The following is a 22953-nucleotide window of genomic DNA, read 5'->3' on the forward strand; positions in this document are numbered from 1 at the left end:
ATAACAAAATAAGAAGCAATATATTAACAATACTAAAGCCAATTTTAAAAATATACTGTAAATCTAATGATACATAATATATAAGAAAAGAGTTAGCGTAATTGTATGTGTTTGTTGTAATGTGAATGTGAATGTGTGTATGCGTAAGTATAAACAAATATTTTTTTAAAACTTGTTGTAATATTAAAAATAGTACAAAAGAGAGCTTGGTAAAAAGTTTGAAACCTTTTTGTTAAAATTCAAATCAAGAAATGATATAAATTATATTTTTTAAAAGTATGTTAAGTTTCAAAACCGTATTCTGAAAAAAGAGCATTTTATTTTAAAATTTAACTGATACACACTGAATGAATAATGTGCGACGAGTCCCATACAATACGAAAGGTAACTACAAAATGCAGTAGATACGATATTATGTCAACAATAAAACAAGGTTTGACAATACGTGAACGTTGATTTAAAACAAACATATAAATACATATTATATGCACCTACACAATATATAAATAAGAATAACATATAACGTTACACACTTTATTTGGCGTTCCCGATGTTTTCCTCGTGCCTGGGTATTCTGTGCTTGGTATTTATCACTATTATTGGACCTCTTAACAAAAAAAAGTACGTTGGTAAAAAGTACAATGGTTATGCCGGTTGGTAGAGCAATCTTGCTACTTAATCGCATCGCCTCGGATGTCGACATATTTCACGACAGTGGGCCTTCCCTTAGGAAAGCACTTTCTAACTTTTAATTTTTCTTTTTACATTTTGTTATTTTATTTTAATAACATAACTATCTACTGTAATTTGTGATATGTTATTGTATTTAGAATAAATTAGGTCTTTTTTCTGTAATGTTCTAAATATCTGAATAAAAACAAATGAAAATAAATGAAATAAATAAGTCTGCTGCATCGAATTTTAAACACCTACTCAAAATTAGCTTTTTTACCCATACATATTATTTCTTCAAAATGTAGTTAAAAAATCCCCATTAAATTCCTATGCATGGAAAGCAAGAGTATTTATCAGTTTACCAAAATGTGGATGAAAAAATATTTCAAAGTATCCTCATCCAGTTGTGTATTGGCACTGTATTGTTTGTATTCCAATCCCAACGTATCTGGATTATTTTTTAAAGATGGTATGTAAGGTAATGAGCCTTACTCTGAAGTCTGAGTCCAAAGATAGTGAAAACTTGCCGTGTAGAATATAAAACCACCTTTTAAACAAATATTAAACGTCCACGCTGACAAAAATCAAATCCACATAAGCGAATGCGCCAACCACTACGCTACAAGTCGGACTATCGCCACTGGGTTCTTTTATTCAGGGTTTTAACCTCAGAGTAACCGTCTTGCCGAAAACACTCGTCCAGTATCTGGTTCTGTTTTACACAAAGAACTGTATTCATTATCCGCCTGCACACAGAAAAAAAAACAATTTTTTTTCTAATATACAAAGACATCACAAATAATGAGAACATTTGGGAGAATTGATGTAGTTTTACAGAAAACAGAAATACTGTTTTTATTTGTCTGAGAAAACTGAATTCAAGATATAATTTGTATAATACTGTAATAAGCCCTTTTAGACATTGTATTTTTTGATTTCAATACCGTGACGAAAGACGTGTAAAAAGAAGTTATTTTGTTTGCTTAAGTTGTTTAAGATGGTTTCAAATTATTAGCATACTATTTTTCCACGGCGGTATTGGTTTTTTAATTTTACTTGAAGTTATGAAGCAAAGTATGAAATTATGTACGGTAAGTTAAAAATGATTTTCCAATAATGTTGAAGGTTATTTATTCTTCAATTTCCTTTAATCTTAAAATACCGAAACAACCCCTCTAAGAAAACAAACGCTCGTCATAGAAGGTAATATTTACGTGAATAAAATTTGCTTGCTGGTAAATCAGTAATTTTAATTTAATGTACGTAAAACGGTTTATAAATTTAGAGAAAAAAACATAAAATTCCCTTCAATAGGGGCATTTACGACAGTTTAATGCATGAAAAGAGTGTTATATTTAAAATTTTGTTTATTTTGATCAAATATCTCGAAAATAACATAAGTATATACAGAATTTATTCAAAAACTTTTATTTTGCTTTGGTAATCAAAGTAAATGTTTTTCCATAGTAGAGAAGCAGTTTTTTTTTCTTATAAGTCTCTCGATTTTAAGTAAAATTGATAAACATATATAGTTGTTATCTTGAGGACAATACCCGCCAGTCCCTGGAGGGTGATGCAGCTAATGCATTTAATAAAGTAACCGATTATAGTATTCGAAACTAATTAAGTTTTGCTCCTAAAAACCCAATTTTCACTATTGAAAGGCTATTGTGTATTTATCGAATTCTTGAGCACTTATATACAGGCTTCAACTTCGGTTTCAAACCTAGGTGTAATTCTCAAAAGAAATTTGTATTTTACTTATTTATTTATTTTATTAGGTAAACAAACAGTATGTACACAAATATTGCCAAGTTCTTAGTATATAAGGGTAAGACACTCGTGCACACACCAAAAAAATCGTTTACACTAAATACACTAATTTAAATTACGTTCAATATAATAAATGTAAAAGAAACGAAATGAAAAAATACGTATATAATTATAAAGTTAAATATCTGCTTTTCTCAAAATTTCTATAATTTTTTACCTTAATACAAAAATATCAGCCTCGGTAAATATATTGTTATCTTGGTCGCATATTCAAGGTATTGTAGATTGTTTCAAATAGTTTGTTGATGCATTTTCTGTGTAAAACAGAAGATTTTGTCTTGTCGGTCTAGATGGAATGAAAGTCTTTCAAGTAGGTCAAGAGAATCAATTATATTATTTATTAATTTGAATAAAAATAACTAGTCTAACATTGTTCTTCGATTTTTAAGAGAGTTTATTCTATGGTACTGCATACTTTCAGCACGGTTAGAGAAGTTAATGTTTAACCGGTAGTCGACCTGCTGAAAAAAAAATTGTTGGACTCTTTCTAGTCTATTAACACTTACATTATAGTAAGGTGACCAAATAGGAGTACAGCATTCTAGCTGGGGACGAACAATTGTTTTGTAGAGTTTTTCATGTGTCTGCATGTTTACGTACTATGCTAGGAAAACTTTGAATTTAGGAAAGATGGCTTTTCACCAAGATGCACGCTTGGCCAAAGCCATCTGGGGGATGTCTTTTAAAACTTCAACGGTCTATTATAAATCCATTTTTGATCGTACCGTGTTCTATGCAGCTGGCTGTTAGGTACACCAATGTGAGTTGCAATATGTTAGGCTAATTATTTTCAGCGGAAAAAGGCAACCTCCTGGCTCTTGCTAGAGCATGTAGGATATGCTCGACGGATGCACTCCCAGTTCTAACGGGCTTGTTCTCTTAAAATTTGGAGACACAGCGATGATCCACGAATTTTTACTTATAAAGAAATCGTTCCTCTGTTATTTGTTACGACCGTCTACTCCCAACTGAAGAAATATCTCAATCAGATATAAAAACATGTCTTTAAATGGTCTTCTTGATTCTTGGCAATCGCGAAAGGAATCTTGTCCTTCGGGAAGGATATCTATTATTTTTATCCTTCAATCCGTCAGCGTAAAAATTTTTCTAGGGTTATCCCCAATCACTGGACTACGCAGTTTTTATCAGGGCATGGTAAATTTTAGGACAAATGATTTGTTTTTAATATTGTTGATTCCCCCCCCGTGCTGCTGCGAACATTCTAATCAATCTTCTGAACCCATTCTGTGGTCTTGTCTCTTTTCTCCTTTGTATGATCGCCGAATAGGGTTTCTTACTACTATCCGTGGCCTTGTTACAGGTCCTGTCAGATAAACAAATCGAGTGGCTTCCAAAAATAATTTCAAAGCTTTTAAGAAGTTTAGTAATAAATGGATCACGTCCAATAATTTTAATCCCACTCAGTGAAGAATTCACCTACCTCTTTTCTCAATCCAATAAAGTGCATACTATGTTCTTCTGGATTACCTTCTTTCTGCATAAATATGCTTAGGCTACCAGATTACAGAGAGCTCCTTCGGGCAGTTTTTCTCGTTCACCAACGTGCAATTTTTCCATGCATGTGGGCACCGCCAAGAAGACATATGTCCTCAGATGCGGTGTGCGGTATGTGGTGGGTAAGCTGTAGTTGTTATTTCTTCCTGTTCTTACCACGCTTTCCTACTTTTAAAGCATCCGGTTCTTTAGTCTAGAACATCCAATGCTAGCAATTTGTCGGCAGTTCTTGTGAAAACAACGGCATGCAACTTAAAGAAACAAAAAAAAAATACAATGGTATGTTAAGCAATTTTAAGAAATACATGACAAAATTGTAAAGTACTACTTTTAGGACTCAATTATAAGGATTGAATCGGTTTTCACTCCGTAGGACTTTATAATAAATTATTATGTAACAAAAAACAGTTATCAGTGAAAATAAGTTACTAAAATTTATCGGTGGATGTTCGTTGTATCGGTAATTTATCTTTTTTTTTTAATGAATGGCAAGGTAACAATTTGATCGAAACGGACCGATATAATTGCTTTCATTTCCCGGTGGGTTTGGTGTATTGTAGGAAACCTGTTTACATAACGCGGGTTTGAATAGTTTAACCCCGGTTAAGCATTGTATAAACTATATCCTATCTGCGAAATATATTAGAGAGATTAGATTAGAGAGCCATTTATAATTGATGAACGGCATGAATTAGAAAGGGTCGCTCAGTTGAATTAAGTTAATGGTATTTACAAATTATGTTACGACTGCGCTGAATTAGATGCAGGACATCAAGTTGACTGTTCTTATAACGACTTTGCCAAAGCCTTTGACACATTCGAACATGCATCTGAATAGAATTGAACAGTGAGATGTGAAATTAAGAATCAACACAAATCGGCCTGTAGTCCCGTGGTAGTATTGTGGCCTCACGGGCCAAAGGTTCGAGGTTCAAATTCCACTCTACAACAACTCATTTACCATTTTTTCAGCACAAGTTATGTACGACTTTTACTAGATGGTCTGAAAATTCAAATTATTGAGTAAATAATAAGAACTCGAAAATTTTCTCTTTTTTTTAAAAAAAAAACAGGAAAAAAAAATTATTTCCAGGTCAACCGTGTTTACAAGCAAAATTCTCGGTATAAAATCGAACTTTTTAACGGTAATGTGTTGTGACATAAAATTTAGAATTAACATACAAAATGGCATTTTTCGATCAACCGTGTCATTTAAACGACATTTTTTTTCCAGGCTCTCTTTAGTGAAAAATATTATTTTTTAACGGTAAGTCGTAGCACCGTGAAATTTGGAATTAAAAATAAAAATATTAATACTGGGCCAGCTTTTCTGTTAAAACGCCAAAATTTTTTTGCCTTCCTTGGTACAAAATGGATTTTTTTTTAAATTCTGAATTAGAACATTTAAAATATTGTTACTAGGCCAGGTAAATTATTTTTTAAATCAAATTTGTTCGGTATAGAATAAAATTTTTGGGGAATCTTTAGTAAAATCTTGAAAAAATCTACGTGAAGTCTTTAGTAAATCCCTAACGGTAAGTTGTAGCAACGTGATGTTACGAAATTGACCATTAAGCGAGGTTTAAAAAATTCAAACAACAGGACAGTATTGTTATTTGATAACTTATAAAAACTGATTTTCACTTGATCCCGGGAAAAGTCGGACAAACCTTTAAGTATGTATTTGTATACATGTATAGATATATAAATAAAATAAACGGAATAAGTGTGAAAACATATTAATCGATTTAAAAAAAAAACGTATGGATAACATTCGAATATACGCCACGATGTGTATTTTATCATTAAAAAAAACACTATGTTTCACACTGTGTCACATAACCACATGTGTGCGGTAACTTGACAGTTAGCCCGACTTAAGTTTGTTCAGACCATGATATGAAGTTTCACATAATCCGCCACGTTTTGCCAGAAAACTTGAGAAAATTTAAAGTCAAACTATTAAAACTTCAAAGACAAAGAACTTATTTACTATACATGTAAGGTAATAATACAACCATACATATGACAGTGATCTGGCACCCTAAAAAGTTTCTACGAGAACTTCAAGATATGAAGAAACATTATTTTATAAACGGCTTAAGCTAATTACAACAGTTACATGAAGAAACATGAATACAAAAAACTGAACAAAAATAACATAAAACTATTAAGTAAAGACAAACAAGGGCAATACAATAATGGTAAACAATATATTCATAAATATGAAAGACATAAGACTTCGAGCTAAACCATGCCAATCGCTGATTTAGTCGCGAAGAGATCTTCGAAAAGCTGGAAGATCCAAGCCATGTGATGAATTGACTAATATACACATTCTTATATTGAGTTTCTTAACCCAATTTGCTATACTTTAAGCAGCTCACAACAGGTCAATACAATAAACAGAACAACGCTTTCCCGTCCCACCTTTGTCAACAGTCTCAACCGCGCAGGGCATGTCAGTAGGACAATGCAACAATGAGGAAGTTCAGTGCAATGGAAAATTTGACTTTTTTTTCTTATGCGCTGCAAACATTATAGTATTTAAAAGTGCAATAAAGTATCTGAAAAATGTATAAAAAAAACATCAAAATGATTTTATTAAAATCGAATTATCTAGAATTACGTTACAAGGTCTTTAGAATTAATCAATTATTAAAAATAAAATACTTACACTCATTAAAATAGCATTCTATCAACTCATTAGTTAACCCGAAAAAAAAATTTCTGATAATGATCCTTAAGATAAAAATAACTTTATTTAATTTACTTGCACATGATTTTAAATTATCTATCCTTACCTCTGTTTTGTATAAATAAATTGAACTCCTCAATAAAGATACCAGTCTCAATGATGTCGCGAAAGCGATGAAACCGGTGACTGGATATTCCGAATTTGTGGATTAAAGTATCACTCGTCTTTTATTTAGAAAATAAATTAATCAATAGATTTCAGCATTATTACGGTGTTGTTAAATATTTTCAGTTTCCGGTTGCCATTTTTTTCATCCTTTGGTGTATTTTTACGCTACGGGGCTCTACTCTTAAATTTCAACAGAACTCACCGACGAGAACTTGCGATGTCAGGGGTAAAGTAATAACGAGAGTTCATAAAGTCATGGCGATAATCAAACAATATATATATTTTATTTTCATCGGCTTAGTTTGATAGTCTCATGATAAATAAAAAAAACTACTGAACTTCCTCATATGACCGTAGTTCAAACGCAGTACACTGCAAAAATGGATACACGACATCGCGCGCGGTGGCGCAGTAAGCCATATGGGTGACTTCTAGTGAGACATTGAGTTACTAAATGAAAGAGCATAGATTTTATACTATTGTTGTGCTGTGGGAATTTTTTTTTTGCATTTTTCTTTGGCTATTGACTACCAGTGGAAGGTTAAGTGTTGCACATAATTTTGTTAACTTTCTCTGCCACCTGCCACCACAAGGAGCCGTTCTGTTTTCCAACTAGTGTAGGTTATAGATAATTTATTGTTTTCATACATTTATTAAATATTTTTTCTAAGAAACCTGCGATTTCAATGTTCTTGTAAAAATAACGAAATTAAACACTTTTTATCCCGGAGCCGTGTAAACACGTGATTATATAACCACGCGTTGTGCCCCGGTCCCGTGTTTTCACGTGGTTTACCAGCTGTCTAAAAAAGTGCGTTTTATTGACCTCTAGTGACTTTTATTAGTATTTTTTCGCTGTTGGTAAACTACCTTGAGACTATTTTCACAAAAATGGCTCTATGTAAATTATTCAATCATTACAATACGTGAAAACACGGGCCTGGGACACAACGCGTGGTTATTATAATCACGTGTTTACACGGCTCCGGGATACAAAGCACAAACAAAGGAGTGAGACCCTGTATATGTGCGAACATTGCAATTTGGCTCTCCATAAAGGCCAATGTTGGCAGAACTATCATGCAAAAATGATAAATTGAATTGTTTCAAATAAATATCAGAAGTTTCAATTGATTTATCTCAGTATTTTCATAATTATGACACTTTTAAGAAACCCTTCACAAAGCATGAAATTTCACAAAAATGATAAATTGTATGTGTATTTGGTCGGTGATCAAAGTGTTAACACTTCAAGTTTAACTTTAGTTGTTTTATTTACTTCAAATTCTAGCGCGGAAGACAAAAACGATGGACATTTCTTGGCTTCTTCATTGAAATTTTCAGACATTGGAAAGAGCGTCGAATGATGGTTACCTCCCTACAAGAGAGGAATTAGTGGTGTAAATTTAGGTGAGAAAATATTGGCAGCAATTTGCGAAAGTGGACGATAATGGGGCTAACATAAAATGTATGGCAAGATCTGGCAACTTATGGAAGTGGCTAGATAAAAAAGATTTCATTTTTTATTCCGGAAGATATTTAAGTACCCATAAGTAAGTCAAAGCAGAAAAGCACCAACAGAGAGCTTTTCCAAATGCCTAAGCTCGAGGTCATATATAGTAAAGTAAACCCAGGAATAAATAAATTGATTATATATCTGAGAATGTTTTATTTGAAATTTTGAAAATAAGTACGTTTGCCTTCATTTCGATTTAATTTATAAAATACAAATCATAAAAAAGTAGATTTCATTAAATTTAAACGGTTTTAATTTTTTAAGTGCGATTAGTATTAAAATGGCAAACTAAATACTTTTCTTTATATACTTCATAAAATCTCTGTATTATTTACTAAGAATATTTACTACCCTTTAATATAGTTGCGAAACAGTCCACCAACTTTGTTCATTGTTGATTTATTAACTACAACAAACCACCACGCCGTTTCTCCGTAAGGGTAGGCAGAGGATAGAAAGCCATATCAAAATGTATTTGCATGCATACCTCGCTTCCTCTACATTCATACATCTTCTCCAATTCATCTGATTTAAAGGAAAAATAACATAGATTGTAGTTGTGCGCTTCATAACATAACTATAGTCTAACGCAAAAAAAAATGTATATAAAGCATTAACTTTGTGGTCAAATATTTTATAAATGTTATTAAATATTCGTTTATAACCTCTTACCGATTTTTCTATGTATGTCAGTTTCGAGACGTCCTATTAAACTCACGCTCCTCCCTTTATCCCCTCTTCGTTTAATTGGTGTTCTGATTAAGATACGGTTACGTCTCAAAACCGGTAGGCATTGAAAAGTCGGTACTTACAAATATTTAATAATATTAGGTTTATTTTATTTAATAAATTTTATCGGGGATATCAACAGTAATACATATAAAAAAATATAACAAATAAAATATACAGAGAATAAAACCAATGACAGATATCCACAGAAATACATAAAATTCAATACATGTTAGTGTGTTTGTGTGAGTGTAAGTGTGTGAGAGGGTGGGTGCGTGGGTGTTATAAAGGAATGAGAGTTGATATGTGTGTAAATATTATTGCACAAGTATCAAATATATATATAACATTAGGAATCGGACATAAAATAAGATTTAATTATTGAAACTACTAAGTATAAGACAAAAAGTGTGTTTTAGAACGCGCATTTTGAATGTTCATTTGTTACAATCAAACGGATTAGGTTAAAAATAAAATATTGTATTTAAGTCAAATACAAATGAACAAAACTCCTTAAAACCAATTCTTAGTCTTGCTGTATCTAATATCAGCAAAAAAGAATCTTTTAAATGCTACAACAAAATCTCCAAAAAGTAGTGTGCTTTTATTATTCTTTATATTTTTTTAATATTTTATAATTTAAGTTGTGTATACTAAAAACTTAAACTAATTATGGTGGTAATAAGTCAAGTCGTCATTTTAAATAATATTTTGTGTTTGTGAAAGTACGGAGTGAGGGGTGATTGGGAGTAATATTCACATCTAATTTTACCTTGATAAGGAAGCTTGTGTCACTTCAAAAACGGTCGCAAATTATGTAAATATGAAGTGGTTAAAAACAGAGCGTTTTTATTTTAATTTTAATTATATAGTGAATAACCGAAAACACAAAGGCGTAGTCGTTTCTCAAGCTGTTAAGTGGAATGATTCGTTCATATTACTTGCCAAGCTAAGTACTCTCTCATTCAAACTCTAATTAAGATAAACAACTCCACATCGCACTCCAGCGGGGAATAAATAGCTTGTGTTGGATAAGGAACGTACGAAATTTTACAATACAGTAGTGCATATACAGTAGTGTACAATTCATTGAACGTAAAGAGCAAAATAACCGAGATTGACATAACTCAATGCAAAATAACAAGTAATGGAATTTTAAATATAAGTATCCGTCTATATCGTTTTGCAGGTGAGAATCCATCTTTGAAAAATTAAGAATTAATAAATGTCCATATTAATTCGAAGATGGAGTTTCCACCTGCAAAACCATTAAAACGGACACTTTTATTTAAAAATTATATTGCTTGTTATTCTGCATTGATTTATGTCAATCTCGGTTTTTTTGCTCATTACGTTCAATGGATTATGCATATTTTTGTCGATTTGTGAGATATTTAAAACATTTGGAAGAACTTACCTTCCAATACGATTCAGCAGCATGACGTGTTTTCTAGAAGTTGTTGAACTATTTCAAAAACATTGCGAAGAATCTTTTTTATTCGTCTGGTACTTACCAAAGTAGACCAAAAGGCTAAAACTCTTAAAATATATTATGTAATATACTTGAGGGTGATTAAACCTTTAATTCAGGCGTCTCGTCATATTTCATACTGAATAACACGAAAAAATGTATATTTTTATTGAAAAAAAATGTATTTAAGATATGTCTGCCAGTGTTCACATTGATTCATTTAATACTAATGCCACACTAGTTTTCTCGATTAATAATTATATGGTCTTAGTAAAAAGAAAATTAAACATGTAACTAAAATCACTAGTACATGAATAAAAAAGTAAAATAAAGGTCCTGAGGGTTACCAGACTTTTACATACTACTCATTTAACATGAGTTTAACATGAGTGTGTTTTTTATTCTGAAATATTTTTAAAATCCAAATGGTAATGGGTGTTGAGTCAAAAAGATGAGACATCTCTTTTCATATTTGAAAGGAAAATACTAAGTGAGATTTTCGGAGCTGGATAGGAAAACAGAGTTTGGAGAATATGGCTAAATAAAAAAGTCTACAATAACTACAATGAATCCATCACAGTTCTGTTTATTATAATAAAAAGGCTGAGATAAAGCCGTGAGAATAATGAGTGAGGAGAAAATGCTAATTAAGATACTTCACACAATGCCCCAAGGTGTACAGACGTAGCGTTGGTAGACCCAAACTCCGATAGCTGGATGAAGTGAAGCGGGATGTGGATGCTATTGTCATCATCAGGGACTGGAGGAATACGTGCCAGGAGATAGCCTATAGAGAATTGCATAATTATGATGAAAGGGTAAGAAGGCGAAATAATTTTTTTTTTAATTCTTGAACGATTTGGTTTATTAATAAATTTTCAATACTGATAGTAGATTTAAATAACAATTTACATTGACTTTGTTTTTTACATAAATAGGTACACGTTACTTATTATCTAAATTATTATATTTTTCAATTATTTGAGTCATCAAAAGTCGTCATTTTTTGTAAAATTGTTAATCTTTATTTATATTATTTATATAAATCGAAACCATTTTTAATTTTACTAATACAATATAAACGGTGATTAAATTTCTTGATTGTTTTGTGATTACCTGTTTTTATAATTAAAATAATGCTTTGCTTATATATTACTATCAATTTATTTATTTTAAAGTTTAAGTAAGTTATTCTGTAATTGTGAAATGATTGATAATATATCACAATGAATAAAATTATGATTAATGTAGGTACATGCTTTGTGAGGACTTAAAACTAAAATTATTTATTTACAAAACACTTTTAATGATATAATTTATTTACAATGTTTGCGGTACTTATATACATGGGACGTTGAATGATGTTTTAAAAGGCAAAAAAGGGTGAAGTATAGTGCGTTTGAATGTCAGAAAAACCGCGTTAAGGTGGAATCAATAATCAAAAGTTCTGCGTATGAAATAGAACTGGAAAACTAGACTAATGTTTTTGATTCCATGTTCATATATTATATTAAAATTCTAAAGAAAAACGAGATTAGTCGCCATTGTGGTTAGATATAGTTAGTCACGTGTTCGATTCCTGACAAGGTTTGCATGAAATACGTATCAAAAACTGTGATTATCAGTAATATTTTATAGTCCCTGGACTGGATCGGAACCGTGGTTCATTTTGTATTCATGTCTCAAGAATTCAAGAGATGCGGGAGATTTACGGGAAAATTGTGATTAAAAAAAAACCAAATAGTTACTTGGTGTTTCAATATTTAGTTTTTACGAAATAAAATCTTTCTTTGGACTATAAATGGAAAAAAAGAATACCTCGTTCGTAAATTGCTGTTCTCTGTTAATTAAAACTGAATAAATATGTTGTTTTTTTTTACATATAAACAAAATATTTCAAAGTAATTAAGAATAAAATCTGATAAAATTTAACACAAAATATAATAAAATGCAGTTTAAAAAAACTATTTTTTTATGAACGTTTCATTTTTTATTTTTATAAAGTACACATTAACATGGTGGAATTATTTTAGTTTCTGCATCTACCACTAAATAATGTTTTAAATACAAAAGTGAACACAATTAAGTAACAACAAAACACACGAATAAAATATTTGATCACTTAATTAGAGCTATATTTAAAATTAAATGGTGCAAGCTATTTAACTGTGCCTGCGAGTAAAATCAGAATGTTAAAAAACTTTATGGCTTAGAAAAAGCGCACTCTTGTTTTATTGCCTCAAAAACATTATTTTTATTCATTAGCGAATCATTTATTTAATCAACTTCAATTAACTATTAAGTAGCTACTAATTAAAAGTTTTATTTTTGACTTATGTAAAGTAAAGACACTTTTATTCAGATCTTCCTGCATATCCATCTACATCATTGAGCTTTGAATAAAATAAACAACGTTGCATGTGTCAAAAATGGACGTGATATATATAACAATGCGTGTCAATAGTTTTTCAAGCTTTTCGGATAATTTGGTGCAAAGGAAATGGTTCAGAAAGGTATGGTTCCTCCTGTCAATTCTCTCCCGAAATGCAGAATCCCTTGGTTTCAGGCGAGTGTCCTGATTCTTGCACTCCAACTATGGCTAAATTTGGCAGTTAATCAAAGAAGATTAGAGTTGATAAGACTCCCCAGAAAGATTTTTGTTAAAATCAAAACATAAAGTTTAGTGTTTTAGAAAAAAAATGTAGATGGAAACCAAATTATTGGACTACGCTGCTTGCTTTCTGTCATATAATGTTTTTTTATTTCTGTATCTTAGAAAATAAAACACGAGAGTCTACATTTTGCCATTTTGAAGTTAAAAATCCAAAAATTACCATAATAAGCTCTTTCATACGTGAATAAAACACAGACATCCATTTTCGTCATAAAATTGTTTTTTAAATAAAAATAAAAATGCGAATCCGAAGTCCACATTGTTTTAAAGCCAAACACATCAGTAGTTCTAGATGTGCTATTTTAATTCGAAAGTTCTTTACATTATTACGAGCATCTTCCGGTGAACGCAGTTACTACACGAGCCTTATGCTGTAACTAATTCGTTTCGTAAATTCATTCGTGTCGTATGAAAGGGAACGAGAGCGAAATACGGGTTTGGTTGCGTTAGAATGAGATGGACATATGGCAAGCGATCAAATTTACGAAACGAAATTGTGACTGAATAAGCCTGCAGATTACTTGGTACTAGCTATCACGCTCTTAGACCTCCTAGCGGCCAAAATGAAAAGAACTGGGCAAGTGGTAGAAAAACTCACTGACGGGTAGCGTGCAATTATCGTATTGCACAACAAACACAAAACATTGCAGTAACACCGTTCAAGTACTGAAGATTTCCACTTAAGTTAAATAATCAAGCAATATATTTAATGTATTTAATTTACTTAAAAAGTTGCGTTGTTTCTGAAATCACACAATCTTGTTCCTAACAGTTCGTTCAAAGTGACTTCCGTGGTTTATCCTTTAAGGTACGAAGCTTTACTATGAATATACTTTTCAGTTACTTCGCTGACTGTTTGGGCTCTTTGCGAATTCGACTCATTCTGATTCAACTAACAGACACATGATTGAAGTAGAATTCAGTGGTTAAAAAATAATCTACTGGAACGAATAACATTTTTAAATACAAACTTCATTCTAAGCGGAAAAATACAATTTATATTAATTAATCCGATTATTGGGTTTAAGGCACTCATTTTCATTTTAAATAAGAAACTTTTTCAAAACTGTTCATCACAATTTTATTTCGTTTTCAGCTTCACATTTCAATCTTCATTCAAGGAGTTAATAATTACTTCACCTTTGTTTTTTATTTGTGTTGTATAAATATAATAACAAAATGATGTTTTCATTAGTCAAACAATTTACGATGCGTAATTTATAAAATATTTTCTTAAAAATGATGGTCTTAGCGAAATCAAAAATATAAGTAAATACAAGAAAATTTAACTAACATAACTTCATAGAGAGAATAAATTTTGGAAGTTATACGCCAGTAGTTATAATTTTACTATAACAATTATAATCAAAACTAAATTGTATCCATTTTTGTATAACAAAATTTTAAAACAAGTAACAAATTGTATTTATTTTATAGCGAGGTGGAGCTTTAAAAACTTATCGTATATTTTTAATGTAAACGGTACTTTAATGTAAATTAATAATTTCATAAAACGATTTTTTTTAATGTTATGAATATTTATAATATTTTTTTGTAGGAAGTAGCACCAATGATTATTACGAAGTTAAATTAGATTTTATTTTTGTTTTATAAATCTTTAAAGTGTTTTGAACTATTTATATTTTTGGAGTTTAAAAAGAAAAAACAACTTATTTTACTATTGCATTTTGACTCAAGCATGAAAATTCTCTTGGAAACTTAAACAACCTAACCATTTTTTTTATTTACAAACATTACAATCTGCAAAGTGAAATACACTATCACATAAAACATTAAATACAAAAATAAAATCTTTGTTTTCAAGCGTGCGGAGAAACTGAGTGAAAATATTAAGATTTTAAAATTTATATTTATACAAACACGATATTAATCCATGTACCTAACTTGTTTTTGGCCGATGTTATCATGTTTTTAGTAAAAAGCTCCATTAAAAAAGAGAAAAAAACAATTAGCGTATTATACGACACAATTATTTTGTCATTTATTAGTTTCAAACAATGCACCGCTTAAGTACTTTAAGATTTTACATTTGAAAATAGAAATATGTGACATCACAATATAGGATGTTTCACTTTGAATGCATTATATTGAAACGAGCGGATGAAAATTGGATTAATAACATAATAACTCATTTTAAAACAAAACAAAAGAAAAAAAAAGTTCGTTATAAACATTATGAGTTACAGGTATTTAGATTTTATATTGAAAAAATATCATACTTTGTTATTGATGAGGTCATTAATACATGGCTAACGACCATTCGACATATCCTCTCTGTATTTATTACAGTTTTAGTAATTTTTAACAAACCAGAATATCAGATAGTGAGAACGATATGGAATTCTTACTTTTTTGCAATGCTAATTATTATAGTAAATTTGCTAAATTTGTATAACCTTGGAGGGAGAAACGGGACAAACTTTGGGGCATTTAAGTGCGCGTGGTTTTGGTTGAGCCGCGGTTTCAGCCTTTCGGTGGCAATGCAAATCTTAACTCAAGTCGTGTATTGTCCATTTCCGTAAAAGGGAGGAGGGTTCGGCTACTAATATGCGAACGGGTAGGGTTGGATTGGGTTATCTCTTCACGGTCGCGGTGTGCTGCTAATTGCTACTAAAAACATAGTTCTAGTGATAGAAATTGGCGGAAATGATGCCAGGGCCGCGATTATGATGGAAAGCTAAGGATGTCATACCTCGGCCATGGTGGTATAGTTGAATATAAATTTTCTCGAGTGATTACGAAGATAAAGGACCGAACCCCCACCTTTAAGTTTTGGGAAGGTACACCGATATGTAACAAACGGGAGCGTACGTCACGGTACACGATACCAAAGTGACACAGATTTATTATGGCGTCAGAGTTGAATACAAATACACCCGAGTGATTGCGAAGATACACTATCGACCCCCCCATCATCAAGTTTTGATGTAAGATAATCGGTTTGTACCGAAGGGTCTAGTACTCCTCAACACGAATTTCTACGCCAGTAAAGGTGACAAAAAATTTGTTCCTTCTTGCAATTATTTTCTTTAATTGTGATTTATTTAAATTTTTAATCGTTCTGAGGTTGACACTTTTTTTCTTAAAAGCCTACTAAAATGTGAGAGAGAAATAAGTCATTTTTGAAGTCGAATCAAATTTTAACATAACTGTCAGTTTTAAAAATGAACACCTAGATGCACAGATAATGTGGCTGGATACTGTCCTATTAGCATATAAGAGCATCTAGGCGAAAAATGTTGCCACTTTAAGAAATAAGTTTGTTTATTATATTTTTTCCATCTGTTTTACTATATTCCTAAGTATACATATCGAAATGTTAAAGGAGCCGGCTTTTTGACCGCTCGGTAGATAAATACAGATGACCGTTAAGCATATCGTCTTGGTTATTCTCAAAAATCATATTCAAACAAGCATTTTCATCTTGAATTTAGATTTTTCGGAGTTTATAAACGCTTTGAACAGGGAAATTTAATAAAGAAGCTATTAACTATTTTAAATTTTAACGAAGTAAGGAACGCGAACTAAATTTTCGGGATCATTTATTGGTTGGATCGATCATATGACGTCGAAATGACAAGTCAGTAGAACATACCGAGGTAGATAGAGATAGTACAAAAGTTAGGTGTACCGTCTCGATACGTACAGATGAAGAAAGCGTTTATAATCGTGGCATTGGTATTGATTAGGTTGATGCTAGGTTCTTCTTTTAAACATATTGATTCTAGGTACATAATGGGCTAAGGATAATTATGAATCAGTTTGTCTTTTAAACTGCAAAATATCGTTAAAGGGTATATATGAGATGGCGACAGCTAGGGTTTCCCCGAGCGGATTTGGTTATTTGGGTCTACTAATAAGCTAATGAACATATTATATACCCTATCATGGTCACAGATGGGAAAACAAGATTGATGGTAAAATAATTTGTTATATATGTAGACTAGGGTTTTCAAATGCTGATAGTGGCAATGAAAGCAGTAAATGCAAATTCTAAAAAAACGCGAGTCGTTTGAGAACAATTTTTTTTCCAAAGTAATTATCCATTCAGCATAGATAAGCTTTTAACTTACAAACGATACAAGACTTTATATATTTCTATTATTTATTTTTAATAAAGAAAAAGTATTTTTTGTCATCTTTAAATAGACATTTACACACCGGTTTTGGAAAGTGAAATTTGCATAACTATACTGGATTTTAAAACAAAAAATATTTATCCTTGCTACGCGAAGAATGAATGTCCGCCAATACAGCAATACATCGGTATAAGAGAGAGCACGAAGATAAAACTCATAAAAAAGAAGACAGATACACTGTTCTGTGGCCGGTGTTGTGTGAAACAGATTCAGTCGGTTAATGACAGTGATGGGGGACGGAGTTATGAAATATTAGCGGCGTATTTATGAGTGTTGGAAGGCCACAGAAATGATAGGTTGATGATATTGCCTCTATAACCGGTAAAATATGGATGATGAAAGCGGGTGATAGGAAGGAATGAAGGTGTTTGGAAGAGACCTGCATCCAGCAGTGAAGAGAACAAGGCTGAAGAAGATTAATGATTCTTATTTCATTTTGCTTTAACAGGGCTAAATGATATGTTTATTGTTATAAATTGTGGAAAAGAATGTATTAAGCAGTACGTCTCCATGTTTTTTTTTTAAATGTCTGAACTTAAGAATATTCCGTCTTTTGCTTGTGGTAAAACGATTTTATATCGCGGCGCGCAAAGAAATTATTTACCACCGTCTTTTAAGAATTAAAAAGTTTTTTTGCCATATGCCGATATGCACGATATAATACATTTGAAATATAACGCATTCAAACTTCAACTCCTCTATAACTTATCACTTCTTCACTCGAGTCTCAAGTCTTCCTTAAACCCAAGTGGGCGAGGTTCATAATTTCTCGCCACTAAGACTAGCGACGTTGTAGTAAGAATGGTCGGGGAACCGCTCCAGCTCTATGTAGTCGGTCTCCGTCATCAGGAGCCTTTCGAGGAGCGACACGCACTCGCTGAAGGTGGGTCGCTGCGCCGGGTTCTTGTCCCAGCAGTAGAACATGATGTTGTATAGTTCCCTGCGACAGTGTTCCGGCTTCTCCAGGCGGTGACCGTCGCGAACCTGGAAGAGATTTTTTCAAATAAGTATGCATTAAAATATATATATTACGAATGTAACAACCATGGTCAGTTCATATGTTATATGCAATAACAAACGTAATGAACATTATCAGTTTGTATCTCAATTTGTTGCAACAGAGAGGGAAAACATTTTGAAAAGGGAATATGGAAGTCCAGGCATTTACAGAGTTTATTATCTATCATTGGCTGGTTAGAGTGACGTTTACGTAGGTGAATTGGTTCAGCCGGACGAATCTCACCCATATGATAAAGTTTTTAGCTATTTTACTTCACAAAAGTCAACAGATGGAACAGTTGAGGAAACGTGGATGTTCAAACATAGGCAAAATAGTTAATGTTACACAGTGTATAAAGTGGTTACTTAAACTAGCCAATGACAAGTCATGAGCCCTGTAAATGATAAGACTTCTATATTTCCTCCTAAAAATATTTTCCCTCTCGGTTACAACAAATTAAGATATGAATAACTCCCAAGGGAGGAAATCAAGCCAGTCTGCAAGCATTTGGACATACTCAAAACATTGTTCGATAATCAGTTTGTATTATTTTGAATTATGAAACTCAGTGATATTCATTTATTTGTTTAGCATAGCTAAGAATAAACATTTTATTTATTTACTTTTTGTACATGATGTTATTTGTACATTGGCGGGTTTATTGCCAAATGGTAATTTCTTCCAACCAACCAATAAAATAAAAGTGGTTAGGCCGATTGAAAATGTGTCACAGCGTAAATAAATTCCTATGCCTGTCTCCTTTTCTCTCGCCCACTTGAATCCTGTCCCTTTTGCACCTTTATAATAACTATGTGTTGATGATTTTGCCACCTGGGGTCAGTGTCCGATTTGACCGCGATCGAAGTGCATGTTCGGTTTGAAGTTTTGCCGCTCGCTCCGCCTTATCGCCGCCTCAGCTAAGTTTGGAGAAAACAAGAAAATCAACTAAAAAGGTCAGTCCATTCACTCCATTTCCTTGCATCCATTTGCGCTGTGACATTTGCAAAATTTTATATACCTACTGCCGAGAACCAGCTCACGCATCGTCAAAAAGTTTTATTTTTGTGCAAACAGGTCATCATACCTCCTTTAAGTTTTATTCAATACAATGATTATTTATCTGATAAATTATTAAATGAGCTTTCTTAAATATTCTGTATTGTCGATAATAAAGAAGAGACATATACTCGTATCTCAACAAAGATGAAGGAATAAGCATTGATAGTCTCAAGAATTGGTAAATGTTAACGTATTGCATGCTTTAAAACGTATTAGACAATGATTCCAAGCAAAATTTACTATGAAATACTACATAAAATATCTTTGTTTTTTAAAAATAAGATCTTAATAGTCTCAACATAAATAAAATAAACTTGGCTAGAAAATTACTTATTTTATTTCCGATCTAAAACCTTAAGATATTTTTCTATTAAAAAATTCTTTGATGTTTGAAGTATAAGGCACAATTATTAAGTCGGTACAGGTAACAAGTTAGTCATTCTTTGAAACTTTTCAATGAAATTTCGAAGATCACAGAAGAAAAACCTTTCAAAGGTGATTTTTATCGTTATTTTTAACCTTTATTGGGAAAATCGAGAATACTTCTAAAACAAATGAAATTATTGTTTAATTTATTGATTATTTTAAATTGATGAGCTTACATTTTTAACGTGAATTAAAATTACAATAAATTAAAAATTAGAAATTTACATTAAAAATAAAACAAAGCTTTACTTATTTCATTCACTCTTAACCACTCCTATTGGTGTACCTACACCGATGTTTGTCAACCTTTCCGTCGCGAAGCCTTACTGGGAGGATCGCAGTTACAAGCAATCCAAAAGAAAAAGGTCAGGGGTTTAGGTCCCACTCTACAGCAAAAATACACAAATTTCTGGGAGAAATCTGTACCTTTTTATTTTAAACAATTGGTCGAATCGTGGTTCCATTTTTGACACGCAAATAACACACGTTAGTTCAAATAAGTAGGATGTGAAGAATAGCACCAATAATTTCAAAGCTTCCCTCGCCAGCTCTGAATAATATTCTTTCTCTTTATCCAAAATACGTAAATCTTAAGTGAATTTCCTACGTTGCATTTGATTTCTCCATTAATTATAATATAATCTCAATATAAAGAAAAATAAATACGCTATCGTTGGAATTGCTTACATACGAGTAATATAATACATTTAAGGTACTGGAGGGTTGTTATTTTTTTTTATTGCAAAGGCGTCGCGTATTCAAAAACGTAAAAGAATACTGGCTTACACGTTTCAGTCTCAGTAATTGTAACCATTTTTCAAAGTTCAGTGGCCTTTAAATATGTGTAAAAAAAATACCCTTGAATTAGTTATTTTGTCAACCTTGTCTGGAATAAAACTGAGGATCTAATGAATGGTAAGTAAACAAACTAACCACTATACGACTAGTTAGACAATAACAGATTACATTAAAAATTAACTCAACTGTGTTCAGGACAAATGTTTCAAACCACAATTAATTACGGAAAAGCGGTTCCATTATTTTTAACGTCCTTTCAATATATTATGTAGGTCTTATACACATTTAAACTAGTTATACTTAAACCGTAAACACATATTATGAAGTATTGCCTTAAGGCGACTTTTCTATATCTACCGGTATTATAAGGGTGTTATAATCTATACAGCAACTCAATCGGAACAGGATAAGCTCATGAAAGCTCCAGTTCTCGCGTCTCTAAGCAAACTGAGTGCACGGTTACCGATGAAAAGATTACCAAGGGTTTTATTTTAATATCCCTGGGGAAATAATTGATGATGACATTATTAAAAATGCTCTCTCGGATATTGCCCGTCAAACTGGCGTTGAAGTAGCTAGCCTGATTGAAGGATGTTGACTTAGTCATCTAGCAGATCCTCGTACAGTTGCTGCCGAATTCCAAAGTACCTGCCAACGTGAGACATCATCTCGTTGCTCAAGCTTCCCTCTCCTTGGTAGTCTTCCGGGCAGACGGCAAACGGCCGGGATTTCGTGGGCAACGGTGTAGGGGATTTTAGAGCTGTCGATTAATGGAATTATTGACGTAATCTCTCCATAATCTATTTACTATGCAATGGGTATCGCAAATCCGTCTAACTTCTTGACTCCAGATTTTGCATCTTTTGGATTTCCCTGCGATTGCCTTTAGTACTTTCATCTCTGACGTTCTGAGCAGTTATTTGATTTTGCTATTTAGTTTTTCTACATGTTTTTTTTTATTTTTTCTCTATCTATCCTTGCCTTTGTTGTATACACCATGATTTGGTCTGACACGCGTTTTGTTTATCTGAATTAAGTTTCCAATATTCATGTGTTCATTCTACAATACGACATTTCTTAGGCATCCAGATGTTTACTAACTGAGATGGATATGTTCTCATCATCACTATGGCAGCATCATCTGCATGGCATGTGATGTTAATGACCTTATCTATCTTAGTGGATTCACAACTTTTTTATTCTTAAAAGCGTTTTTTCATGTATTTTTATTCTACTTGTGTAAGAAAAGGTTTAAGGCGTATATATTGTTGTTGTATATTTAGTTATAAAGGTGCTAAACTTGATCGTTTCTTTTTTGTTTTCAATATGTGTTATTTACGTCCCAAATTGAGTTGTTGTAACTCCTGGGAATGTAGTCCAACGTATTATACTTGTTAAATACTTTGTGTTATATGATTTATAAATAAAAAAATATAACTTTTTAAAAAAAAAAACTTTATGTAGACTGGGCTGTTTGTCGTGTACGTGACTTATTGGGACTCAAAATCTGTTCAAAGCGTCAAATGATTAGACACTATTTTTAGTTTTGCAAAGAAGCAAGTCGATGTTTCCACTGCACCACAAAAGGACACGATCGTGATGATTGTCATGAAAATAATGACGCCCCGATTTGTGCTAAATGCTTAAATCACCCAACTGGAGATAAGACTGTCCAGCATACAAAGCGAACTTACTAAGGGACTTAGCAACAATCGATTATGCTTGTTAAATTTGGTCAGCTGAACGTGGGCGTGCCTAAGCCGTTACCGCTGAAGTGAGAGAAGTTGCGGTTACTTATAAACTAGATTTGGTTATTTTAGAAGAACCATATGCATTTGGTGCGTCTATTAAAAGACTTAGCCCAAACGCGCGTTTTTTTAAATGCATTTCCGCCTCCTTAAACTTCACTTAAACCCTCCGTTAGTTTCGATTGCATTGTTTAATCAACTTATATAATATTTATTCTTTAACGATTTGCAGTCACAAACATTTTCTGTGGCCGAAATATCTCTCCGAGACATGTCTTATTATATTCTATCAGCATATTTTAAATACAGTGACCCCATTGCACCCTATCTGGACCAACAAAATATAATATTCATGGTTTTATCAGAGAAATCTATTATTTCCGTGCAAATATCAATGCAGAGTCCACCATTTGGAGCCCTAGAGTTGGCATGGATCTTAAATCGAAGCAAGGAGAAGTTTGTGAGTATATCATATTCCGATTC

At 32.1% G+C, this 22953-nt stretch overlaps 1 protein-coding gene across 1 annotated transcript in view; it reads right to left on the reverse strand.

Moving 5' to 3' along the window:
* Nucleotides 1–17990: 17990 nt before the first annotated feature.
* Cad96Ca (tyrosine kinase receptor Cad96Ca) overlaps nucleotides 17991–22953 on the reverse strand; it is a 70821-nt gene continuing 65858 nt past the window's right edge. Inside the window, exon 9 of the mRNA XM_088228030.1 lies at nucleotides 17991–18423. Coding sequence (XP_088084156.1) covers nucleotides 18199–18423 — 225 coding nt within the window. The 3' untranslated portion in view covers nucleotides 17991–18198. The remainder of the gene's footprint in view (nucleotides 18424–22953) is intronic.

This window comes from Micrasema longulum, unplaced genomic scaffold (genome assembly GCF_059751315.1).
Source record: "Micrasema longulum isolate JH-2025_06_02 unplaced genomic scaffold, ASM5975131v1 h1tg000557l, whole genome shotgun sequence".
In the NCBI taxonomy this organism is placed as follows: Eukaryota; Metazoa; Arthropoda; class Insecta; order Trichoptera; family Brachycentridae; genus Micrasema; species Micrasema longulum.